General features: G+C 48.3%; 2 protein-coding genes across 4 annotated transcripts in view; both read left to right on the top strand.

The window, feature by feature from the left end:
• EIF3L (eukaryotic translation initiation factor 3 subunit L) overlaps positions 1–8,958 on the top strand; it is a 28,492-nt gene extending 19,534 nt beyond the window's left edge. For both annotated transcript variants that reach the window (XM_010599333.3, XM_064283559.1), the window contains 5 exons: positions 497–651; positions 2,707–2,877; positions 3,618–4,115; positions 7,700–7,780; positions 8,740–8,958. In XM_010599333.3, coding sequence (XP_010597635.1) covers positions 497–651; positions 2,707–2,877; positions 3,618–4,115; positions 7,700–7,780; positions 8,740–8,778 — 944 coding nt within the window. In that variant the 3' untranslated portion in view covers positions 8,779–8,958. The remainder of the gene's footprint in view (positions 1–496; positions 652–2,706; positions 2,878–3,617; positions 4,116–7,699; positions 7,781–8,739) is intronic.
• Positions 8,959–26,323: 17,365 nt separating this feature from the next.
• The window catches only part of MICALL1 (MICAL like 1), a 41,075-nt gene continuing 40,874 nt past the window's right edge, over positions 26,324–26,524 (top strand). For both annotated transcript variants that reach the window (XM_064283556.1, XM_064283555.1), the window contains exon 1: positions 26,324–26,469. In XM_064283556.1, coding sequence (XP_064139626.1) covers positions 26,324–26,469 — 146 coding nt within the window. The remainder of the gene's footprint in view (positions 26,470–26,524) is intronic.

The raw sequence follows: 26,524 nt of genomic DNA, 5'->3' as shown, positions 1-26,524 counted from the left end.
ACTTGAGATCCCCGTCTGTGCTCTCTTCTCTCTTTTGTATCTCAGAAGAGATTGACTTAAGATACAACCTAATCTTGTATATTGCATTCTGCCTCATTAACATAACTGTCTCTAATCCTGCCTCATTAACATCATAGAGATAGGATTTACAACACATAGGAAAATCATATCAGATGACAAAATGGTGGACAGTCACCCAATACTGGGAATCGTGGCCTAGCCAAGTTGACGCACATTTTGCAGGGGGACACAATTCAGTCCATAACAACAGAAAAAAAAGTTACCAGTCTCCAAGCAGCTATTCATAAAGCTAGGATTAGCATAATGGCGGGCTTACTGTTTCTTGGTGCTCCTTTCAGTGCAGTTATGTACTCCCTGCTGATGGAAACCTTAATGGGTGACAGCAGGTGAAGAGCTCACTGAGTGACATTCAGAGGTCAGACTTGCCTTCCTTCCCTGCTTCCTGCTGAGTGGTCACAGTGTCTGTCTCTTTCAGGTGACCCTGAGAGTGTGGCTGGGGAGTATGGACGGCATTCCCTCTACAAGATGCTTGGCTACTTTAGCCTGGTGGGGCTTCTGCGCCTGCACTCCCTGTTGGGGGATTACTACCAGGCCATCAAGGTGCTGGAGAATATTGAACTGAACAAAAAGGTAAATGCCTGTTTTCCTCAGCCCATCTTCCCAGAGCCAGAATGTCCATCTCCTTCAAGAGAAATTGATCTATTAGGACAACTTCAGGAAAAGGAATGAGGACCCTTCCTCCAAAAACACCAAACCCATTGCTGTCGAGCCAATTCTGACTTACAGCAACCTTATAGGACATAGTAGAACTGCCCCATAGGGCTTCCAAGGAGCGCCTGGTGGATTCGAACTGCTGACCTTTTGGTTAGCAGCCGTAGCACATAACCACTATGCCACCAGGGTTTATGACCCTTCCCCTGCAGGTCTGTGGAAAATAAAAGTGTAGGGAAACCACTGCATTGAAAATCTGGGCCCGGACGACATGGTTTTTCTTTAGTCTTTAATAAGACTTTTAACATATTCGACAGTGTCTTTATTCTGTTTTCAAAACAATAGTCATGGCAGATTTTCGGTATTTAAGATTCACTGTCTTAAAGAATGAACAAAAAGACTTTGTTCTAAGACGGTATAGATATTGTTATGTGATGAGCTGTGGTGGTTTTTCCTGGCCACAGAGAGAAATAGTTTTTGTTGTTGTTGTTGTAAATATATAACAAAACAACCAAAAATTTCCCATTTCATGGAATATGTGGCTAATAGCCTCCATGAGTAACTGCCTCCTTTCCCATGAGACCAGAACTGAATGGTGCCTGGCTACCATTACTGAATATTTTGATCAAAGAGTCTATAGAAGAATCCTGATCAAAAAGAGGGGAAATACAGAACAGCATTTCAACTTCTCATGGAATGCGGACTTTCTGGAACTGTGGAGGCTGGATGAACCCTTGAAACTATTCCCCTGAGGTAATCTTTAAAGCTGAAACCAAAAGTATCCCCTGAAATCTTAAAACCAAACAATAGCTCAGATTAACTAGTGAAGAATGTCTGCCGTGAGCATTGTGCTTTTTGAAGAACTCTGTGTGTGAGACTGAACAGTTTGACAACAGCAACTTAGAAGATTAGATAGGAAACATACGGAGCAGTGAGTTGATGGTAATGAGGGAGGAACACTTTAGAAAAGGAGCATCAGAATGGTTGCACATCTTGACGAATGTAATCATTATCGCTGAATTGTACATGTAGAAATTGTTGAATTGGTGTATGTTCTGTATATATTCTCAACATCAAAACAAAATTTTAAAAATATTGCCATTTCAGCGATCTTTACTTGTCTAATTCAGTGACACTATTTTCACTGTGCTGTTCAACCATAACCCTTAACAGTTTCCAGAATTTTCCATCACCCTTAACAGAAGTTCGTTGCCTCCTAAGCCTGTGTCTTCCTTATCCCTGCCTCCCCTTCTACCCTACCTTAACCCATTACTGTTGTGACCCTATAGGACAGAGTAGAACTGCCCTGTAGGGTTTCCAAGGAGTGACTGGTGGATTCAAACTGCCAACCATTTGGTGAGCAGCCAAACACTTAACCACTGTGCCACGAGGGCTTCTCCACCCTACCTTGGTAATCATTAATAAACTTTGGTCTGTATATACTTTCCTATTCTAGATATTTCATATAAGTGGATTCATACTATATTTGTCCTTCTGTGACTGACTTATTTCACTGAGCATAATGTTTTAAGGTTCATCAGGACTTGATTTCTCCTTATGGTTGAGTGATAGTCCGTTGTATGTATGAACCACAAAAAACAGGTATTTTTTATTTGGCTTTTGGCGAACCTGTCTTTTGGTTCCTTTGTAAGGTTTATTTGAAAATGCAGGGAGTGGAAAGCAAGGAAGAGTACAAAACTGAGTGAAGAGAGTGTTAGAGCTGAGAGAGGTTTCAGCGGCCATCTTGTCCAGAACTTTTCTATTATAGCTAAGAAAATGGAGGCCTCAAATGTAGCTTAACCAACGAACGGTATGATCTCTACTCAGATACCCTGACTTCCAGAGCCATGGCTTTCCTGTGTAGTGTAGGGCCTCTGCAGGGGATGCTGACCATAGGCCCTGCCAACTTTCAGGTACTGTCTAGGATGCTCTGACCTTGGGATTCATGGATGCTGCTTCTGCCTCCTTCCACAGAGCATGTATTCCCGGGTGCCCGAATGCCAGGTCACCACATACTACTATGTTGGTTTTGCGTACTTGATGATGCGCCGCTACCAGGATGCCATCCGGGTCTTTGCCAACATCCTCCTCTACATCCAGAGGACCAAGAGCATGTTCCAGAGGACCACGTATAAGTATGAGATGGTAAGGGGCGTCTGTCTGCAGCCTGTGGCTGTTCTTATCCGCTCACCCCTTGGTACCTAGGCCAACAGTTTTTGGTCAACCCCATGCCAAATTGTCCTATTTTAATGGGTGTTCCGTTTCTAAGAGTTCTTGTTATTATGCTTGTTACTTTAAATCATTAAAACCATGACAATAAAGGCAATATCTTTTCTTTCATTTTAGGTCCCCAGCACTGCTCAATGCCTTATTTTTTTGTTATGCGCTAGGTGACAGGGTGTTTATAAAACGTTAGATGTAGATACTCCATTCAAGTGGTTTGCCATCGAGGACCGGGGACAGGCATGTATAGAGCTGGGAGAAGGAACTTTATAGGCAGTGAGAATGGCATGAGCAAAGGCATTGAAACTTTTTTTTTTCCTGTAGACATTGAGGTACCTTCAGAGGTTTCTTGGTGACTTTGATCATAACTAACATGGGAGTTGACCTTTCAGTGATACATGGGGTGCATTGGAGAAACTAGACAGGTTCCAGTAAAGAAGCCAGGAGACAACTGAGGAGGACCTAGAGCTAGGGCAGAAGTTCAGTGGAGCCAGAGGGAGGTTTGGAAGAGGGCTTGGGGAAGCTAACTGACTAGTGTAAGAAAAGGAGATGTGAGAGATCCGTACAGAGTATACCTGGGAGGACAGTATGGTCACTTCGTCAGTAGGGAGCTCAGAAGATCCATTTAATTTGACCCCTCTCTCCACCCTTCTCCACCCCAGATTAACAAGCAGAACGAGCAGATGCATGCACTTCTGGCCATCGCCCTCACCATGTACCCCATGCGTATCGATGAGAGCATTCACCTCCAGCTGCGGGAGAAATACGGGGACAAGATGCTGCGCATGCAGAAGGGTGACCCTCAGGTCTACGAGGAACTCTTCAGCTACTCCTGCCCCAAATTCCTGTCACCTGTGGTGCCCAACTATGACAACGTGCACCCCAACTACCACAAGGAGCCTTTCCTGCAGCAGCTGAAGGTGTTCTCTGATGAAGTGCAGCAGCAGGCCCAGCTCTCAACTATACGCAGCTTCCTCAAGCTCTACACCACCATGCCTGTGGCCAAGCTGGCCGGCTTCCTGGACCTCACAGAGCAGGAGTTCCGGATCCAGCTTCTGGTCTTCAAGCACAAAATGAAGAACCTGGTGTGGACCAGTGGCATCTCTGCCCTAGATGGTGAATTTCAGTCAGCTTCTGAGGTTGACTTCTATATCGATAAGGTATGGTTACTGCTGGGCTAGGTTCTCTGGGGATACTCTGCTCATCCACTCAGCCGCAGACATTTGTTAAGCACCCACTGCCTTCCATGCACTGTTCTGAGCGTTTGTGAGTACACCGATGAACGAGATCAACAAAGATCCCTGCTCTGCGTTGCTTACATTTTAGTGAGGAAAAATAGACAGTAGGCAGTAAGCACTGTAACTAAGCAAACTGTAATAGTAGGTTAGAAGTTGTCAAGTGTTACAGGAAGTGGGAAGGGGTGAGAAGCACAAGTGGCAGTATTAAATAAGGTTCTCAGGCTGGGCTTTGTTGAGAAAGTGAAATTTAAGCAAAGACTTGAAGGAGGTGAAGGTGAGCGAGTTGGCCAAGCAGATATCTGGGGAAGAGCATTCCAGGTGGAGGGACCAGCTACAGCAGAGGCCCAGGGCCAGAGCGAGCCCAGTGTGTGTGAGGGACAGCTGGGGTATATCTGGAATGGCCTTAGCGGGGCGGCTGTGCCAGGAGATGAGGGTGGAGAGGAAAGGAAGCAAGACTTCTGGAAGTACTTCAGCGGGTGGGAGGCCAGTGAAGGTTGGTTGCTGTGACGACTAAGAAGGTGGAGGAGCAGGAAGGGAAGCCGGACATTTTAATATCCTAACAAGGCTTTTAAAAGAACTAAGTTGTTTTGTTTTCTTGGGTTAATTTTTTGAGTTAATAAGCTAGACTCCTGAAATTATTCTCTGTTAAATATCACCCACCCTCTTTGCTCCTCCATGTGTATACACTTACCAGGGCAGAAACCACTCAGGCATATTTGGAACCCTGGCATCGACTTAAGACAGCCTGTGAGGTCTTTGGATTCTTTCATCTGCCCTAGGACATTCTCAGTCTTATAACCACTTCAGATAGTTTCTGCTCCATTCTCCTCCTCCTGGAACAGTCATGGAAATTAGTGTATGTATAGACCTCACTCTGACTGTCTTGTTACAATGTCTCTTAAATTCGTCCCTGTTTATGGTCTTTTTGTCTGCTGGGAAATTTTTGACTGATCGTCATACCCATTAACTTCTCTCTGCAGCTCTGTTCCTTACTTCCTCTGTTTTTTTTTTAACTCACAGTGCTTATTTTCTTATGCGTTTGGTTATCTTCATTACCTGTGGTTCGTTGTTTTTGAAAAACTGTTGGGATTCTTTGAGGCCAAGGACAACTGTTCATTCCTCTAGAGAAGAATTGCATTTGCCTCTTCAAGGTGCCTGGGGACCTTCATCCAGGACTACATAAACTGAGTTCACAGTCTCAAGTCCCCCAGACCACCCAGGTGACAAGCCCAGAAGAGTCACCGTGTGGCTGGAACAACTCATGGATGGGTCTCTTCTATACCTCTCCTCCCCACTAGCATCCTCTGCTTGGTGTGGGGGGTGGGATGGCAGTTTACATCTAGCTCACACTTAGCCTGAGGATGTAACCCATTAGGATCCCAGCTTATCAGAAGGAGGGTCTTCTGTTAGAGGGGCCCTGGCCTTGGTTAGTCTTGTCAGCCCAGGTTTTCTAGGGTTAGCAAATGCCTTCGGGGCAGAAGCACCCCTGGTTACTGTTTTCCCTCAAATAGTTGTTTATTCGCTTTCCAGCTTAGATATTTCCTTATTCTCTCGTCAGCTCTTTAGTTCTTTAAAAAGATTAAAAAAATATTTTTTTATTCTACGTTTTTACTTGTTTTTAGACAGTGGGTTGATCTGCAATAAAGTATTACTGGAAGTAGAACTCCACTCTTTTTTAAAAAATAATACAACTCCCATAACATAAACTTCACTATTTGAAAGTGTACAACTCATTGGTTTTTAGTATATTAACAGTGTTGTGCAGCCAACATTTCCATCACCCCAACAAGAACCTCCCTACTCGCTAGGCAGTCAGTCTCCAGCCCCTCCTCTCACACGCGTGCGCGCCTCCCCCATCCCCTTGGCAACCACTAATCTACTTTCTGTCTCTATGGATTTGTCCATTCTGGACGTTTCCTATAAATGGAAGTATACAATGTGTGGTCTTCCGTGACTGGCTTCTTTTACTTTCACATAATGTTTTCAAGGTTCATCCATGTTGTAGCATGCATCAGTACTTCATTTCTTTTTCTTGCTGAATAATAATCTATTGTATAGATATACTACATTATAGATATCCATTTATCAGTTGGTGGACGTTTGACTTGTTTCCAGTTTTTGGCTACTGTGAATAATGCTGCTGTGAACAATGATGGGCAGGTTTATCTGTGGACGTATATTTTCAGATCTCTTGAGTGTACACCTGGGAGTGGAATTGCTGGGTCATATGGTACAGTTTGTTTTTGAAACCTTATCTCGCTAAACTGACTGTTTTCATTAAAATTTATGGCTTTTGGAAGACTTGGTGTTTGGCAGCACTTCACTATTCCTGACATGAGTAGGCTCACCAAACGTAGAAACACATCAATAGCAGAAGTTTTTCGGTGTTTTTTTAAGTCATGCTTCTCAAAATCAAACAAAACTGTCTCCCTCCCCACCCCCTTGTATCCCGTCAACTACATAAAGTCCTTTCCTAGTTTACTCTCAGTGCCTGACATGTACACATTCTTTGGCAATATTAGTCACCAGCAACATCCCTCTGTCATCCCTCAGTGACTCAGTTCTTGTTTTTTAAATGAACCCATGGAACCATGGGCCTTAGAACAAGAAGGCATTTAAGAAAAAGATCTCCAGGTTGGGGCCTAGTTATTTTCATGGTATTTTTCTTCTTATCCAGGCCTGAATAGTGCCAACTCTTTGGATGGTCTTTAATAAAACACTTTGTCCAAGAATCAACATTCGGTTGTTACAGATAAAGTTTTGCTATGAGGTCATGTTCGGGTCAGATTAGTCACGTGCTCCTGAGTTGGACTCAGTTGACGTGGTAAGATGATGTGTGGGAGAATTTTTGATTTCTCTACGATAGCTTTTTGAAATTCGTGATTCATATTCATTTATCTATTTTTATTCAGTCGGGTCACATGGTTAAAGTCCCTGCATCAAAGAAAATGTTAATTGCATGTTTTTGTTTGGATTATTGTTTCTGTATTACTGGTTCAGGTTCTTTTTTGACAAAACACTGCTTTTTGGTTGTGGGTTTTTTTTTTCTTTTAATCCTTGACTTGAAAAATCCTCTCAGAGAGTTTCAGAAAGTTCTTGGGCCTTAACCTAGATCATCTAGATATTTTACAAGTAAAATGGTGCTCCAGGAGATGTTTTTGAGTTGAAATTTTAAAGACTGACCTAATTTACAATTCTGTGAACAGCATATGAGAAGTGAAACCCTGTTTTAAGTGTTATTTTTATCTCTAAGAGATTCGTGTTCATTGAAAAAGACTAGAAAATAAAACTAGTTAATAAGAACATTAAAAATCAGCCAACTAGAAGTACCACTAACTGGTGATGCTCTTCCATGGGGTTGGTTTTGTTTTGTTGTTTTCTTTTGCTTTTAAAAAGCATTATGGAGCACTCAGCATCATTACCATTTGCACGGCTCATAGCGGCTTTTGGGTTGGTGGGCCTGACCCTCCACCTTGCTGGCCTGCTGACTCTGCTTTTCCCCACAGGACATGATCCACATCGCAGACACCAAGGTTGCCAGGCGCTATGGGGATTTCTTCATCCGCCAGATCCACAAATTTGAGGAGGTAAGAGGTCTGAGAGAGCAGCAGTGTGTTGGCTGGGGACTTCTTAAATCTCTTATTTCTCATCTCTGTTTTCAGGAAAGCCTGAAATTGGTGTTAAATTTCTGAGCTAGACTGGCTGTCTGCTTGGGGTTTGGGGAGAGGACTTGGGCCAGAGGAGTTGCTGTGTCAGCTGTCTGTGGAGCATGTCTTTCCAAGACCTCCCTCTGAGGGTGGCCCTCTCTCCCACCATGCTATTTCCTAATAGGGATGGATTCACTGCCTTCTCCTTCCCAGCTTCCCTGTTTGGCAGCTGTTCTCCGTCTTAGACAGGTCTGGCTAGTCCTGCAGGAGGAGCACAGGGAGCCCTGTTTTGACAGACTTGATGCACTCTGCGTCTTACCCTGGGAGAGGTGTGGGTCAGGCCAAACATGACAAGGTGTGGCCACAGCTGGAGCTGCCGCAGCCTGGAGCTCTGAGTCCTCCAGGAGAGGTCGCTGCTCTCTCTGCTGCGTGCACCAGGCTCATCCAGCGGGAGGATGAGACAGCCCCAGTGCCGCGTGGGCTTCAGAGCTGTCCACATACATCTCTCGGGGGTGGCTGGGCTGTCTTCTCAAGGATCCTATTCTGTGAAAGGGAGCCAGAAATCTGAATTCAAGTCCTGATTCTTCACCATTTAGACTAGTAATCTTGGCAGATTGAGCCCCTATGAATCTCTGGCCTCATCCGTAAAATTGGTAAACAGTATGGGAGGAGGTGTTGTGTGTGTGAAGGGCAGGTAGAACAATCTGCATGAATGATGCAGAGCCTTGTGGGTGTCAGGACGGGGCACCTAACTGGGCTTTGTACTCATAGTGGACGCTCACGCCCACGTCGCAGGCTCCTTCCCTGACTTTGGAGGGCGCTGACCTAGTGACCATGCACACTGTAGGGAAAGGTGTAGTGGAACCTCATGACTAACTTGGCTTTTTCTTTTCTTCTAGCTCAATCGAACCCTGAAGAAGATGGGACAGAGGCCTTGAATGTACTCACACTTGGATTAGTCAGGACCCTATTCTGAGATCGTTGTACGTGGGGTGTGTTTGCCACCGTGAAGCCTTTATCAGATGAGCTGTCAGCTGTCAACTGAGTCAAAATTTATTTGAATTAAGGACTGAAATGTTTTAAGCAGATCTCAGTAAAGGATCGCCTTTGGAGCCAGATTTGTCGTCTCATTGCTGGGAGAATCTGTGGACTGGGGCAACAGTACATAATTTCCCGTGTGTGTGATCGTCTCTCCCGATGCATCAGTTATCGGCATTCAGGTTGAATTATGTCGTCCATATGGCAGACTCCACTTCACAGGGCTCCTTCACATCCAGTGTCTCATTTGAGCCTCCCCAGAATCTCGAGTCTTTAATGACCTGCCATCATTTGGATGGCATGTTAGTGGAGCCCCTGGGACTGGGGGAGGAACTTTATTGAACATCTCCTGCCAGGAGCTGTGTCAAGGGCTGGCTGTCCATACAGTTGTTTAGCCCTTACAGCTCTGGTTTTGGTATGATCTCTGTTGATGAGAAAACAGACTAGGGGTTATTGACCTAATCAAGGCCACATAGCTATAAAAAAAAAAAAAAAAAGCCAAATTTGGCTCCAGACTACTAGTTTATTATTCTTGCTGCCCAGGTATTCAGATTCTTAACACTGCTCTCTTGACAACCCTGCTGCTTCTGAGCTGACAAAACCTGGTGTATGTTGTTTGTAGCCTCAGTGAGTTCAGCTCCACTGCTTGTCTGCCAGCACCCTCCCAGGCAGTCACAACAGAGTACTGTCTGTTTCCCATCTCTTTTCCTACCACCCTTCCCTTAAGCAGTCACACCGGGGCTTCTTGGCACCTCCAAACCCAGCAGCCTGCTATCACTGGGCTTATCAGAGCTGTTTTCTCATCTTTTCTAACAAAGCACAGATCTACAGAAAATTGAAAACTTCACTAAAGCTAGTCTTAGCATCTTTCATCTGGCCTACCCAACAAAGATCGAACATTTTTAGAGCTTTAGAATCTTTGTATTCAGGAGCAAGCTGTCAGTGAGACCTGAGCACATCTGGAGAAAGATAGATTTGGTATCCTGGTTTATTGTTGAGGGAAGGAAGGCTTGGCGCCTAAGTTAAATAACTTGCCCAACGTCAAGTTAATAGGTAGTCAGGGCAGGCCATTTGTTTCCCAAACTTGAGTTTTGCTTTAGAAATTCCTACCTTCAGATTGGCAGCAAGAGGTGAAACAATAAGAGGTAGCCTGTAAAAATAGACATGTGTTAGCCCAAAAGAGAGAGTTGTTTTTTTTTTTTTTAAGTTTTTTTTGTGCTTTAAGTGAAATTTTACATATCAGTCTCTCATACAAAAATTTACATACACCTTGCTATACACCCCTAATTTTTCTCCCTCTAATGAGATAGCACAGTACTTCCCTCCACACTCTCTTCGTGTCCATTTGGGTAGCTTCTGGCCACCTCTGCCCTCTCCCGTCCTGACAGGAGATGCCAACAGTCTCACACATTCATCTGGTCCAAGAAGCTCGTTCTTCGCCAGTATCATTTCCCATCCCCTATTCCAGTCCAGTCCCTGTCTGAAGAGTTGGCTTTGGGAATGATTCCTGCCCTGGGCTAACAGAAGGTCTGGGGTCCCTCCAGTCCCAGTCTGACCATTAAGTCTGATCTTTTTACGAGAATTTGGGCTCTGCGTCCCACTGCTCTCCTGCTCCCTCAGGGTTTCTCTGTTGAGTTGCCTGTCAGGGCAGTCAGTTGTGGCCGGGCACCATCTAGCTCTTCTGGTCTCAGGCTGATGTAGTCTCTGATTTATGTGGTCCTTTCTGCCTCTTAGGCTCATAATTATTTTGTGTCTTTGGTGTTCTTCATTCTTCCTTGTTCCAGGTGAGTTGAGACCAACTGATGCATCTTAGGTGGCCACTTGGTAGAGTTTAAGACCCCAGATGCCCCAAGAGACAGTTTTTAGGGGAATTTGGTTGCTGTGAATTCTTGAGCTGGGCCTTCTGGTCACCTTGTATGGGGTTGGTTCCTTTTGAGTTTTTTGGTTATGAGGGGTTTTGGGGACATGGAAAGAACCACTGAGTTGAAGGGGCGAGACTTGGGTTCAAGTTTTAATTTTACCACTGATTTGTGACTTTGGGCTGGTAGCTGGGTCTGAAAGTGAAGATCTGTGTCCTCACGGAAGGATGAGATGATTGAGAAAATACAGTATTGTACGCTGATGTGCAGAGCACCTGGGAGGGCTGTGAGGTCTGCTGTCAGCAGAGCTGGGGCTGCTGTAGGGGCTTGTCTCATGGGGGCTTCGGGTGGCAGACAGCTGTTGGAGCTGAGCTGAATAACTTCCTCCTTGCCTGGCGTCAGCACTAAACCAGCCACCAGTGTGGCTCTTGGCATGGAAGCTTCCACTTACAAATCATTTCACTTTCGAGGCCGATTCCTTACGTACGCAGTGAGGATGGCAGAACCTGCTTTGCTGGGTAGTTGAGAGGAATAAACGAGAAAATACTGGACTGGCACTTTGAGTTCATAGCTTTTCTTGCTCCTCTCTACTTCCATTAATTCAGTAAGTAGTATTGAGTGCGGCATATCTAGTGTATTGTACGATCTTGTACACAGTTGGATCCTTTCTCTGCAAGTGAGCCAGCAAGACACTGTAGGCAAGAGGAAAATAGAAGTGAAGAAAAATTGAATCCCTGTCCTCGTGGGACTTAAATTCTAGTTGTCAGAAACATGATAGACTACATTTATTATGTTTTGATGGCTGTATGGGCTATGGACAAAAATCAAGCAAGAATAGGTGTTAAACTATTTTGAATAGGGTAGTTGGAGAAGATCACACACTGACTGGTGCTACTTGAGCAGAGACCTAAAGGCAAACATCACAGATACCTGGGGAAAGAGCATTCCAGGCAGAGGAAACGGCAAGTGCAAAGGTCCTGAGGCCAGAGCATGTTTTGTGTACTTGAAAAACTAATGAGAAGGCTGGTGTGGCTGGAGCAGAGTGAGTAAGGGGAACGGAGGAGGAGAGGGCCAGAGATAGGGGTTGGCATGATCAGATATAGGACCTTGCGGAAGGTCCCTGGGTGGCACAAAGGGTTTGCACTTGAATGCTAACCTAAAGGTTGGCAATTCAAACCCACTCAGTGGCAACGTGGAAGAAAGGCCTGGCGATCTGCTTATATAAATATTATAGCCAAGAAAACCCTATGAACATTTCTGCTCTAACACATGGGGTTACCATGAGTCAGAATCAACTCAGTGGCACCAGGTTTGATCTGGTTTAGATGGTAACTTTGATTCTGAGTGGTTAAGAATTTACCAAGTGCCCACAGCTAAAGGATGGAGTTAGTGTTTGAACTCAGGTCAGTCCAGTTCTAAAGCCTGTGCTATCTGCAATGCCAGCTCCATCTGCAAAGAAGAAAAACACAAACAGCCTCTGAGGTAATAGCTGTAAGTCGACACACTTATAGAGGTCTTGGTTGCTTCCAGGAGTCTCTTCATCCATTACATCGTTGGATCCTAACAAGTGGAACAATAGAGAGCCAGCCAGGTTTCCTTACCCACCACTGCCTGTCTGCTCCCTGGTGCCCTGGCAATGGGGAGGGTGGGTTGCATTGATTCCTTCTAAAGAACAGTTTAGACCAACACCATCTCTCATGCTGAATCTACCCTGGTCCTGGGGCTTGGCAATGGTGGCTCAGCAATTCAGACCCACCATAACCCCAGAGTTAACTTGTTTTGAATTCAAGGCTAGAATTCCGTAGTTCATGTCCCAGTTCATCATGAAAATTGTGCCGGGTCAAAGTATGCTGTGTCTGACATGGGCTGTCCGCACTGTTCTTGCCTCACCGGGAGACAGCTGATTTCAGGGGCCCAAGGTCACACAAACCCAGTGAGTGTGAGGCCTGGCCCAGGGCCATCTCCCAGTGACTTGGTGCAGGTCCAGTGGCGGTGCAGGGCAGCCAGCAGCCTTGAGGGAGAGGGGCAGGCACAGCTCAACTCCGCCTGGCACTGCCCAAGGAACGCGGGGCGTTCAGCAGCTGCGGCCAGCTTGGGAGATTTTTATTCCAGCTTGTCCAGAGTGGAGGAAGCAGGTTCACAATCCTCCCATGCATAAAGGGAGCAGGGGTTTCATTCTCTGGAAACACGAGAGCTGGGTGGTGCCAGTTACCAGGAGTTCCTGCAGCAGCAGGAGGAGGCTGTTATAGCCAAGTGTGTGGGCTCGGGCTTGTTCAGACCTGGGTTTGAATCCTGGCTCTCACCAGCTCTGTGGTTGTGGGCCGAGTTACCTAACTTCTCAACGGTTCACTTTTCTCATCTGGGGATAGGAAAACGGAGATAGCATCTGCCTCAGGATCACTCTGTTGACTAAACAATAGAAAATACTTAGCACAGTGCCTGGCCATAGTGTGTAATTGAGGAATGAGAGCTGTTATTATTAGACCCATTGTTACTGGCCGAGACCTTGGGAATCACAGAAGCATAGATTGCAGAGGCGGAAGGGTCACGTGTGCAATAGCGTGGGTCCTTCATGGTGGAGCTGGGACTGGCAGCCCTCCAGACTCCAACGAGTGCCTTCTCCGTTCTGTATCCCTCCATGGACCAATGGGGTCCTGTGTAGAGACAAGGAGGGCACTTCACAAAGAGACGGAGGCGATGCTTTAGTCATGGAGTAGCGGCAGCAGGTGTGAAGAGGAGCGAGAGAATTCAAGAGAAATTTGGAAGGTTACTGTGGACAGGATCAATTGTTGCCTGGATGTTGTGTGTGTGTTTGTGTGGGTGTGGGTGCTCAGTCCTCTGGCTTTTGCAGCTGATGAATAATGGAGTCATTGAGATAGGGGTAGGTGAGTGAGTAGGAGCAGGCTTGAAAGTGGAAGGGCGGAGTACACGTGGGTGGAAAGAGCAGGACTCAGACAGGAGTTTGAGAAGCTGGTGGGACATCCAGGTGGAGATGCCCAGGGTGGGACTATTTGGGCAGAGGCAGTGAAGAGCTGGGGCTGGAACCCTCGTCTTCAGACTCCCAATTTAGGGCTGGTTCCTCCACTACCAGCTTCTCAGTGTCTGTCTCTCTGACTTCCTCAGACACTGACTGGACTGGGAGCCCAGCACGGGAGTCCTCTTCCCAATAAAACAAAAAAAAAATCCTGGACCCGTTCCATCAAGTCAGTTCCGACTCATAGCGACCCTATAGGACAGAGTAGAACTACCCCATAGAGTTTCCAGGGAGTGCCTGGCAGATTTGAACTGCTGACCTTTTGGTTAGCAGCCGTAGCACCTAACCACTGTGCCACCAGGGTTTCTTCCCAGCATAGCCTTGAATTTGGGTGGCTCCTGACTGCCTCCTCATCTGCAAAATGAGGCAGTGGGGTCAGCTGCTCTCTGAGGGCTGCAGTCCTGCCTTTCTAGAATTCTGTGTGACATCTTAGGGTCTAAACAGGCCAGGAGCCTGTGAACCCTTGAGAAGAGAGAGGCAGCACTTGGGAGCAATGGCCCTTGTGACACAGAGGATGTGTTGAATGAACGAGGAAGTGAGTGAATGAGAGTTAAATGAAATGATACAAGGGTAAGAATAAGTGGGAGTTCCTGGGTGTGCAAATGGTTAACAAATTGAGTTGCTAACCAGAATGTTGGAAGTTCGTGTCCACCAAAAGGCACCTCGGGAGAAAGTCCTTTTGATCTATTTCCCCCCAAAATCAGCCATTGAAAATCCTGTGGAGCACAGTTCTACTCTGACACACGTGGGGTTGCCAGGAGTCGGAGGCAACTCCGTGGCAACTGGTTTCTGAATAAGTGATCGAATGTGCCTTAAATCCTTTCTGGAGTGTGGAGGCATAGAATGAACAAATGATGAACACGTGCACAATCCAGCGCAACCTTTTGCAAATGACCGTCAAGGCTTTCATGCGCTGGCCGCTGCTTACAGTGGCCTCTCCTCCCCACCGTCAGCCTGCCCCGCAGACTGGAGATGGGCTGAAGTGTGTGGCTGCTTGGAGTCACGGAGTCAGGAGAAGCCTCCAGTTCGGCAAAGGGTGTCAGGAAGAGGCCGACAGGGAAGCAACCTGAACGGCCATTTCCTGCCGATTTCTGGAAGGAAGGGAGTATGGGAAGCAGCAAATTGTCTTGGTTCCTGTGGCTCCACATTCCTGTCAAGCCTGAAGCTGAAAAGCCTGCCTTTGTCTCACTTCTGGCCCCACCCTGCCTGGATCCAACTGTTCAGTCAGGATCAAGCTACCTCCCTCCTGCCTTCACCTTCACGTCCACACACTCATACTTTTTCCTCGGGGCAGTGGAGCCTGGGAGGGCTGACTTCTCCAATCCCTGCCTCGCTCGATTCATGCTTCCACTTAAAAGCTGGAAGATTCTAGGCACGTTGCTTAACTTCCCTGAATCTCTGCTTCCTTGTCAATCAAATGTGGAGAATAATTCTCCCCCAGCTGCCTCCCAGGGCCCTCACAAGTATCAACACACAAAACCATAAGGCTGTGCGGTATCACCTGGGACTGAGGCGCACCCTCACGAAGCTCCTCTTTAGAAGAAAAAGCTTCTGCCAGAGCAGTCTCTGTTTCTGACAGGAAGAGCTGTCTCGCTCACTGAACTGGGTGGACATTGAGGTGAGCGGGCACAAACGGTCCTTTCCCAGTGCCTTGTCAGGTGGTCCCACCTTCTGGCTAATCTCAATCTCTCCAGCCTGACGGCCCCTTTTCTGTTGTTAGTCCTCAGAAGAGAGGTGACCTTCCTGTGTCAGGAAGGCTCAGAAAGCGTTTCCCTCTCTGCCCCCCTTAGACCAGCAGAGCTGGCTAGGTTGATACTGAGGGGCAGCTGGGAGGGCTCTAGACCCCCATGATCTCTACCATAACCCTCAGTCACCCCCTAAACCTACAGTTAACTAACAGTGGGTTTGGGTTGGAGGCCCAACCCCAAGTCAGGCCTTCTAGTCTCCCTTGCCTTGCCAAACGTCTGCCCCGAGTGCCTCCTGTAGAGATATTATGGAACAAAAGGAGCCTGACTCAGGGCATTGAATACCACACCAGTACCCGAACATCCACCCTGCTAGCCTCCTGGAAGAATCCCCAGTATTTATTGTAGTTGAAGGTGAGATGGAAAGTTCCAAGAAGGCCAGGAAGTTGCTCAAGCCTGACCTCCGAGGCAGCTAGACCTGGGGGACTTCCTGTATAAGATTGGCCTTCAGCATTTCAAGCCGGGACTCCTTGGGTTCAGGGCCTCCAGAAGCTCTGGAGCTGGGGCCCCTGGGAGGACTCTTGCTAACCAAGCTCACAGTTAGAGCCAATGAATGAGTTGACAGTGAAGAACTGGGTACACTCTCTGCTCTTGATATACCTGTGATATACCTTTCTGGTGAAGAAAGTTCTTTGTGAAGTCAGGAGGAGCTAGGCTGAGTCCTGACTGCACCCTTGACAGCTGTGAGGCCTCAACCAGGTTCTTTAACCTCTCAGAGTCTCAGTGTCCTTGAAGGTAAGTGGGGATAATGTGATAGTCCCTAGCTCATAGGATTGTTACGAGGAACCCGTGAGGCAATGGATGTTAGCAACAACAATGACACACACACACTTTCTAGCATATGGATAGTGCTCAGTAAAGGTTAGTTAGTTATCAGTGTTATTCAGGATCTCATGGTCCAGTGGGGAGAAACACATCTGTACAATAAAAGCCACATGGTGTGGCCAAGTGTTCCAACACTGCCTCTTCCATGCAGCCTTCAGGGATGTACTCTCAGTGCCGGGGCAGAAGATGAGTGGCTCTTTCTAGTAACCCTGCAGCACTTTGCCCATCTCTCCATCACATCCCCCACCTTGTCTTCCTGGGACAGTTATTGTGACTGTTCACATACCTGTCTTTTACACTGGGCTGCTTGTCCCTCCAGGGCAAGGACATGGATTTAATTCCTCTCTGGGATCTTCGAGGATGTGCCCTCTAAGTCCCATCTAATTCTATGGGTGGGCTTCTGTGGGAAACCTGGAGTCGTGAGAAACCAGGAGAGGCCTGGCTTCTGACCGGAGGCATCAGGGCAGGCTCCAAGGAGGAGGTGATGCCTGAGCAGGGCCTTAAAGCTGGTGTAGGATTTGAAACCACAGCAACAGGAATTTCAGGGTGGCCATCTGGGAGCAAGGACAGCCTGGTGGGACAGGCTGAGACCTCCACAAGCAGCCTGTAGCACAGAGAGACTGGGGGTCACGTAGACTGGGTTCAGTCCCACCTCGCCTGTCACTGCCTCTGTGACCCTGGACAAACACCTCCTCTCTGGGCTCCAGTTTCCTATCTGAGGACACTGAGGGGGCTTTGCTAGATAATTCCCGAGGGTTGTGCCGGGTCGGATATTTCCATGGCTTCTTTGACCTGCCTTCCTTCCTGGGTCAGATGCAGATAGCAAAGTGTAAGCATTTCCTAGCTCAGAAAAAATACAACAGTTGCCATCAAGTTGACTCAGACTCATGGTGACCCCCATGTATGTATGCAAAGCAGAATTGGATTCCATAGGGTTTTCAAGGACGTGACTTTTCAAATGCAGATCACGAGGACTTTCTTCCAAGGCACCTCTGGGTGTGTTGGAACTGCCAACCTTTCAGTGAGTAGTCAAGCGTGTAACTGTTTTCGCCACCCAGGAACGCCTCAGCTTGGAAAACACCCTCCCAACTGCAGACAGCTCTTGGTCCTCTGTGTTCTGGAGGGGTTAACTGGAGGGTTGCTCAGTCTCGGAGAGAGGACGCAAGCCCCCTGGCCTAGTCCCAGGCCGATTTTCCAGAATGTTGTGTATGTGGGGGTAGGGATAGTCTGTGGAGGACGAGACTTGGGACAGCTGCCTATCCTCAGGCATCGCTGGGGTTCTGGAGGGCCCAGGCCTCATCCAGGTGGCCAGCCGGAGCGGAGCTCAGGAACCTGTCCTGGCATGTTTAGGGCGTGTCCCTGGCCCAGTGAGGACAGAGGAGAGAGGTGAAGCAGCTGCCACTCCCACCGCAGAGCCTCCCACCAGCCTCCCCAGGCCCCAATTCTGAGGCCCACAATGCTTCTATTGTCCACAGTTCTGCCAGGCTGTCCCCTGGAGAGCAGCTCAGATCAGAGCCAAGGCTCAGGCAGGCCTCTGATTCCTGGGGCGTAGCCTGGGGGAAAAGCACAGTGGTCAGACCCACAGAAAACACCATCAGGCCTTCTTCTAACAGGGCCATGGAACGTGGAGAATCCTAGAATCCGACAGTCAGATGCTTAGAAAACATGATCCTAGAATTAGAAGGCCACAGGTACTGTGGTCCAAGACTGTCTGAACTAAGGAGGGAGCATAGCTGAGTTCACTTGGCCCCACATCCTCATTTTACTTCATTTGTTTAATTGTGTAACAAGTCCCCGGGTGGTGCAAATGGTTAAATGCTGGGGTACTAACTGAGAGGCTGGAGTTCGAGTCTACCTAGAGGTGCCTGGGAAGAAAGGCCTGGCAATCTACTTCTGAAAGATCACAGCCATTAAAAACCCTATGGAGCACAGTTCTACTCTGAAACATACGTGGTTGCCACGAGTTGGAATGGATTCCACGGCAACGGTTTTTTTTTTTTTTTTTTTTAATTATTTGAGTTATATTTGCTAATTATTCTAAGTGAAAGAAGCCAGTTACAAAAGGCCACGTGTTAGGATTCCATTTATATGAGATGTCCAGAACAGCCAAATCTACAGAGACAGAAAGTAGTTTAATGGTTGCCAGGGGCTGGCTGTTAGGCCATTGTTAGGTGCCATTTCTGACTCACAGCGACCCTATGCACAACAGAATGAAACACTGCCCGGCTCTGCACCATCCTCACAATCGTTGTCATGCTTGAGCCCATTGTTGCAGCCACTGTTGTCAGTCCCTCTAGGTGAGGGTCTTCTTCTCTTTTGCTGACCCTTTACCAAGCATGATGTCCTTCTCCAGGGACTAGTCCCTCCCGATAACCTGTCCAAAGTACATGAGACCAAGTCTCACCATCCTGGCTTCTGAGGAGCATTCTGGCTGTACTTCTTCCAAGACAGATTTATTCGTTCTTTTGGCAGTCCTTGGTACATTCAGTATTCTTCACCATCACCACAGTTCAGAGGCAGGGCTGGGGGAAGGGGAAAATGGAGGGTTACTGCTGATGGGTATGGGGTTTCTTTTTGGGGTGATGAAAAGATTCTAAAATTAGATGATAGTGATGACTGTATCACTCTATGATTATACTGAAAACCACAGAAATGCACGCTTTTTTTCTTTAAATTTTATTTTGTTGTTGTTGAGAATACGCACAGCAAAAAAAAAAAAAAAAAGCCCAAAACCCAACACTTTTGAGTTTTGATTTTGACTCCTAGTGACCCTATAGGACAGGGTAGAAGTGCCCCATAGGATTTCCAAGGCTGTGATCTTTACGGAAGCAGACTGCCACATCTTGTTCCCGCAGAGCAACTGGTGGGTTCGAACTGCTAACCTTTTGGTTAGCAGCCGAGCATTTAACCACTATGCCACCAGGGCTCCATATACACAGCAAAACAAAGACCAACTCAACAGTTTCTACATGTACAATTTAGTGACACTAATTACATTCTTTGAGTTATGCAACCATTCTCACCCTCCTTTTCTGAGTTCTTCCTCCCTCATTGACATAAACTTACAGCCCCCTAAGGTTCCTATCAAATCTTTTGAGATGTTGTCAATTTGACTCCATATGGATAATTCTTAAAAGAGCATAATAAGTTCAAGGCAGACCTTTTTTTTACCTGTTAAGCTAAACCATTGTTCGGTTTTAAGAAGACTTCAAAGGAGATTTTCGGTTTGAGGTTTAAACATTTTCTCAGGGCAATAGTTTCAGGGTGTAAAAATGGTGTGGCAGTGGGCATCTGTTCTCCTCTAACTTCACAAGGTGGAAGGAGAATCAAGATCAGTAGCCAAGGCTGATTCCTTTGATGTGGAGGTCAGATACGCCTCCACCCTGCAAGCCTTTTTACCAACTTCCCTCCCACGGCATTCTACTCCTCTGCTGGGTTCAATAATTCGTTGCAATGGCCACACAGAACTCACAGGCAATACTCACAGTTATGAGGTTTATTAAAGAAGTAATAGATTGCAATTCAGGTTCAAGAATGCCAAAGATACATTTATTCTATCAGGACCGCCTCTTCTCAGCTGTGCCCACAGGCACACTTCTGTCTGGCCCCTTGGCCTCTCCTCTGCTGGGGTATTTCAAAGTTCTTTTAGCTCTGCTGATAAGTGTCTAGAGGCACCCCACTCTGCCAGTAAGCCTCTGCCTGAAGGCCCTCAGCTCTAGCTCCGTGGATTGGCAAACCCAGCTCCACCAAGGCCTGGAGGGACCCTACTCCTACAGCAAGCCTCCTGCCTGAAGACACACTGTCTCCCGCAGGTCTCCTGCAGGTCACCTGCCTCTGCTGCCACCGTTTCTCTGCAGCTGCTTCTCGCCATCTTTGGGTTTCTGTCTCCTGAGTCTGTGAGGGTTTCAGTACAGGGATCCCAGGCCTAAAGGACATATCCTGCTCCTGTCTTTTCTTCTTGGTTGTAGTGAGGTCCTACAGGTCCCCGTCTGCTCTGGAATTGGCTCTTTTAAGCCTAGTGGGATGGCAAAACTGACCAAGCCCCTCGTTAGGGTTCCATACACTTTATTTACATGGTCCAGCTCCCACAAGGGTGCCATGCACCTTATTTATATCATTAGCAAGCTATCCAACCCCCTTGGTGGGCCACAAGCCCTCATTTGCGTAGTCCCACCTAGCCATTTGGTGGGAGTTACAAAGACTACAAGGGCCATAATAAGTAATTCCCTGCACTGCACAGGGGTTCATCCGCTCTCCATAGCTCCAGAAAATCTATGGTGTGTTAGAATTTGAAATTCTGTTCTAAAATTTCCCCCTTTTGATCAGGATTCTTCTATGGACCTTTTATCAAAATGCTGAACTGCATGCTTTAAAAGAGTGAATGATATGGTATGTGAAAGATATTTCAATAAAGCTGTTGTTAAGAAAAAGTTATACTTGCAAGTTGTTGGAAATTCAAGCAATAATGGCTTGTAAAAAGCAGGTCTGCCACACCCAGCCTCATGCACTGGGGTGGATATCCTTCCTTCCTGACATTTAAAATGCCATATACATTTACGTAAGTGTTTAGGTACATAAACACATACAACATATATATTAAATTTTTGTTTTACAAAAATGGAATTCTATTATACCTGTTATTACTCAGTATGCTATTTTCACGTCTTTTGAGGATGTATTTCTACAACATTCGTTTTAACAGTGGTGTGGCTTTCTGTTGTCTGGCTGGGCAGTAACTGATTTCTCCAGACTCCTACTGATGAATATGTAGATTCTTCCCAGGGCTTTGCCATTAGCGGACAATACATATCTTTGTATATCTTGGGGCCCCTGGGACAGTATTTCAGAGGATAGAATCCTAGACACAGGCCTGCTGCATCAGAGGGTGAGCAAATTTTCAACTTTTATGGATGTTGACATGGAACTTTGGAAGGTGCCATCCTTGTCCAGGATCTTCCGGCAAGACAAAGAGAGTGGGTGGTGGGTGAAATGGAGCCATCCAAACATCTCCTCCCCCAACCAGGAACACACACACACATGCATATTCCACGCCTTGAAGACTTCTGGCTTCTGTAAGAAGTAGCCCACAAATCTCTAAACAGGTACAGAGCTGGGCAGAGACAAAAGCCAGAGGTTCCTGGGTGGAACATTGCCAGGGCATGATGATATTCTTTTCTCCTAGGCCCTCTCTAGGTCCCCTTCCTTGGACCTCACCCTTTTTATCTTTCTGAAACTTACCTTGAGATCTGTGTGGGGAAATAAATGTAAACTATGTTGTTGTTGTTGGTTGCTATCCAGGTGGCTCCTACTCGTGGCAACCTTGTGTATACGAAAGTGAAGCGTTGCTGGGTCCTGCGCCATCTTCACGACCATTGGTATATTTGAGTCCATTGTTGTGGTTACTGTGTCAATCAGTCTCATGGACGGCTTCCCTCATTTTTGCTGACCCTCTTCCAAATATGATGTTCTTTTTCAGAGACTGGAATGTAAACTATAGGTCCTGATCATTTATTTGTTCATTTACTCACTCATTTATCCCACCAGTGCTCATTAAATGTTAGCTTCTTTCACCTCCAATGAGTTCTTTTTTTTTTTTTTTTTTTTTTAGCTTGCTTTTACACCTCCCCGCACAGCATGTTGGCAAGAAGAATGTAAGCGAAGGCACAGTAGTCTGACCCCAGACTGGTCAGGGGCCTCCTCTGGACTCTTGTGGTTTCCTGAACTTTCTTGTTTCTTATGCTGGATGCAGAGTTTCCTTGGAGCCTTTGTACCTCACCAGGATGTGCTCCAATCATCTTGCTAAAGCACAGAAAAGTGTGAATGATATATCTTGCAATAAATTTGAAAGGATTCGAGCTCTACCTGTAATGACATCTCTCTTACATTCAACTTGCTTTTTGGAGGATGGGTGGGGAGAAGGTATGGAGTTGCAGTTAGGGAGCAGGGCATTGCCCTCAACGGAGGCCTAGTTTATTAGTGGCACCGAGGCACCACGAGCACCTGTGGAACCTCACTCGTCGCTTATGTCAAAGGAGGCTAAGAGTTGAAAAGTCCACGCAATGGACCATGGATAACTTGAGGGCAGGGGCTGCCTCTTTCATATCTGAACCTGACACAGTGCAGATGGTCAATACAGAGGAATCATTTCCCCATCCTGCAACCCTGTGCCTCGTCCCTCTCCTCCATCTCACCTAATGGCCCCCAGCATCCACCCAGTTGTTGAAGCCCAAAGCCTTGTAGCCATCTTTGACTCCTGCTTCATGCCTACATTCAATCAATCAGCGAGACCTGTGGTTCCTCACCCACAACACGTTCCCAGTCCATCCACTGCCATCCCCACTGCCCTGCCCTGGTCCAGGCCTCCATCATCTCTTGCCTTGATGACTACAGTGGCCTCCAGACTGGTGTCCCTGTGTCCACTCTTGTCCCCCTAAGGTCCATTTGCCCAAAACAACCTTTAATAAAATATTAGATTGTGTCACTCCCCTAAGACTCTACAATGACTTCCTGCTGAGCAGAGAGCAAAGCCATCTCCCAGCTCTACAAGTCCCTACATGGATTCCTCTTCGTCCACCTCTTGGACCTCACTTAGCTCCAGTCTGTTCACCTCGTTGTACTTGAAAATAGCAGACTCTTTCCCCCCTAGGGCCTTTGTCTTGGCTGTCTCCTCTCCCTGGAAGTACGGCCTCAAGATCTTTGACAGCTGGCTCCTTCTTATCCTTCAGCTCAAATGTGGCCTTCCCTGGTTGCCCTGATTGTCCCCATCATCCTCTATCACAGCATCTTGCTTTTCTTCCTAGTCCCTCTCACCATCTGGAGTTATCTTTGTTGATTTGATTACTTGCTCATTGCTTCTTTTCCACTAGAATGTTAGTTGCATGAGGGCAGGGGCCTTGTCCTGTTTACCCTTATGTCCCCTGGAGCCCCAGCACCTGGCCCACAATAGATGCTCAATAAATATTTGTTGAATCCATGCTCGGATGTAAATGCATGAACAAGGTCTGGAAGAATAAATTTCAAATCAACTGCCGCTACCTCTTAGAAAAAGATTGGAATTGAGGGGGAGTCAAGCAGAACATTTAGCTTTATTTTATTTTTGAATTTTGGTAAGGAGAGTGTATTCACTTCTTAATTGATAGTTTAAAAAGAAAACAAAACACCACTGAATCAGGGGCCCAAATCCCTCAGTCCTAATCCTGAAATTATGGCGTAATTTTGGGCAAGTGGCTGAGACCGCCTATTTGTCTGTGGCTTCTGTCCTCACCTGTCAACAAAGACCCACCTTCTACCTGGATTTACAGTCTGCAGGGCATTCTTAATCCATTAGCTCACTTGACTAGTCCACAAGCCCGGGACACAGGCGGGACAGATGACTATCTCCACTTTCCAGGGTAGGAAATGGGAGTTCAGAGGGGTGAGTCATCTACCTGCGGTCATGCAGCTGTGGATACGCAGGTCCTTACCTCACAGCGTGCTGAGAGCTGACTCAGGTAATGACTGGACAAAGCCCACAGATGGGCTAATGGAGGCCTAGAGGGACATGCCAGGTAAGCTATTATTATGGCAATGGGATGGCAATCAAGGGCAGATCTGGAGCTATCTTCAGGGACCTGAAGGGAGCCCCATAGGCTGGTGGGATAGGGTTATTAGCCCACCTGAGTTTTAATGAAAAAGTCCTGGATGGTTTCCAAAGGCCAAGGTCAATGTTGGTCTCAGGATCCTGAGCCCAAGTTCCTGATTTACTGAGAGCACCTAGAACCCTGGTTTCTTAGAGCTGCTTTTCGCCAAGGGATAGGGCAGGGGGTGGTAGCTCAGGGCTGGAAAGAGGCCAAGAGGGCTGGCCAGAAAGCTCCTTCCTAGATGACCTGGGAGTCCATATTCTGGGCCAAGATGAGGGCCTTTCAACCTGAGACATGCCCAGGGGCATGAGGCTGGCCCAGGTTAACACACTGTGGTCCCCAGGCCTTGTGTCATAATTGTACGGTAGACTGGGACTCAGAGGACCTTTGAGGGATTGGGATCCCCAAGCCAGCATCTCTCCTTCATAATTCACCCACAATGGTCCAGATGACAAGATGGGTACAAACGTTTTCAATCCAATTTCCCACACGTTTACCAGGTACGTACTATATCAAGAGTTAGAACCTATAAGTGATGACCTTAATCCTTTCAGCCACCTTATCAGGCAGGAGTTAGCCCCATTTTTAAGATGTGGAAACTGAGGTCAGGGAGGCACAGGATCACAGGGCTGAGAGTGGGGATGCCAGGACTCAAGCCTGGGTCAGTCTGACGCCAAAATCCGCATTCTTTCCACTCTCTCAAGTGTTGAGGGTTGATAAAGGTGACTAAGACTCTGTTCCTCCCCTTGGGGAATGGGTAACAGCCCCATCCCAACTATTGTGCTGGTCAGAGTGATGTCACCACCATGGAAGTGAGTGGAAGGCTGATTCATCGGCCTGGAAAGTCAGGATAGGCTTCTGGTGGAGAGGTAGGGAAGGGGTGTGTGTGTGGGTGAGGGGAAAGGTTGTAGAGAATTAGGCTGGGTAGGTTCCAAGGCCAGTTTAAGGCCCCCCAGTGCCCTCCTCCACCAGACTGGGGTCTGCTTCCCATTGGTCCTGGGGGAGCCCCACCCACCACCACTCTAGTCAGGGCCTAAGGGGACCAAGGCCTCAGTGGGATGGGGGCAATTCCCTGAGGCTACACACGGTGTGAGGAGATTTCTGTACGACTTGGTGGTTGTCAGGGTTTGTGATGGCAGATGCTGAATACATCACTGAGTGGACAAGGGACTGACGCTAGGAGGGAGGGGATGGCATAGAATCTCCCTGACAGGCTACGAGGGGAGGAGACTGTGGAAGAGGAAACGACCAGGGTGTTGTGGAGAGGTGAGAAAGAATGAGGCCAACTGGCGTCCCTAGGGGGTTCTGCAGGGGAAGTACCTGAAGTGAGGGAAAATGCCTCCCCAAAGCTTCAGGCCTCAGCGGGGTGTGTGTGTGTGTGTGTGTGTGTGTGTGTGTGTGTGTGTGTGTGTGGGACGATTAGAGAAGTTAGTATGGGGAATTCGCGGGTCCTTTTAGGCCAAACAGGGAGCCCGGGTGGCACAGCGGTTACACGTTCAGCAGCGAACCAAAAGGTCAGCGGTTCAAACCCACCACCCACCAGCCGCTCCGCAGGAGGAAGATGTGGCTCTCCTAAAGATTACAGCCTTGGAAACTCTATGGGCAGTTACGCTCTGTCCTCTAGGGTCGATTTGAGTCAGAATCGGCTGGACAGCAATGGGTTTGGTTTGAGGCCAAAGAAGAGGAAAGAGGCAGGACGGTAGAAAGAGGCAGGTGCCTCTTTCCGAGGGGAGGAGAGTTCCAGGTGGGCAGGGTGGTGGTGGAGGTGGTGTGGGTGGAGGAAGTCATGCGGGGAGAGGCTAGTTTGCGGTGGGTGAGGGGACTGGAGGGGCAGTCCCAGAGTTCTTTAAGGGAAAGGGAATGATCGAGGGGAAGGGGTGACTGGGATCCTCGAGGGAGGGGCTGTGGGTGTCATTCCCTTTGTGGGGGTCCGCGCCTAGGGGCGGAGCCACCGCTGGGTGGGGCCCAGGTCACCGCCCCCTCCGCTCCCCGGCGGCGGCGGGCGGGCCTCGCGCGGGCGTGGCGGCCGGCTGGAGGGCTGCCCGCGCTGCGCCGACGGCCGGCCCACAATGAGGGGAGCGGGCGGCGGTGAGTAAGCGGCCGCCCGCGGCTGCTCGGGCAGGTCCGGGCGGGCGCACAGGGAGCGAGCCCGGGCCCCGAGCGCGGCCCCGCCTCCGCCCGCCTCTCCCACGGCCGCAGGTCGGCGCCCGGAGCTCCCAGCGTGCCGGGCAGGGCCGCGCCGAGCCGCAGCCGGAAATCGGCCCTGAGCGCCGCGCGGAGCCGCAGCCCGAGCCCGGAGCCCGGAGCCCGCGCGCGAGGCCTGAGCCCGGGGCGCCCGGAGCCGGGCCGAGCCCCGCGCAGCCATGGCGGGGCCGCGGGGCGCGCTGCTGGCCTGGTGCCGCCGCCAGTGCGAGGGCTACCGCGGCGTGGACATCCGCGACCTGAGCACCTCCTTCCGGGACGGCCTGGCCTTCTGCGCCATCCTGCACCGCCACCGGCCTGACCTGCTGTGAGTGCTCGAGGGCGGGCGGGCGGCGCGGGCCCGGGCTGGGGACCCCCGCCCC

Source organism: Loxodonta africana, chromosome 4 (assembly GCF_030014295.1).
Source record: "Loxodonta africana isolate mLoxAfr1 chromosome 4, mLoxAfr1.hap2, whole genome shotgun sequence".
In the NCBI taxonomy this organism is placed as follows: domain Eukaryota; kingdom Metazoa; phylum Chordata; class Mammalia; order Proboscidea; family Elephantidae; genus Loxodonta; species Loxodonta africana.
The sequence above is the reverse complement of the archived record's forward strand: the minus strand, read 5'-3'. Positions and strand labels throughout refer to the sequence as shown.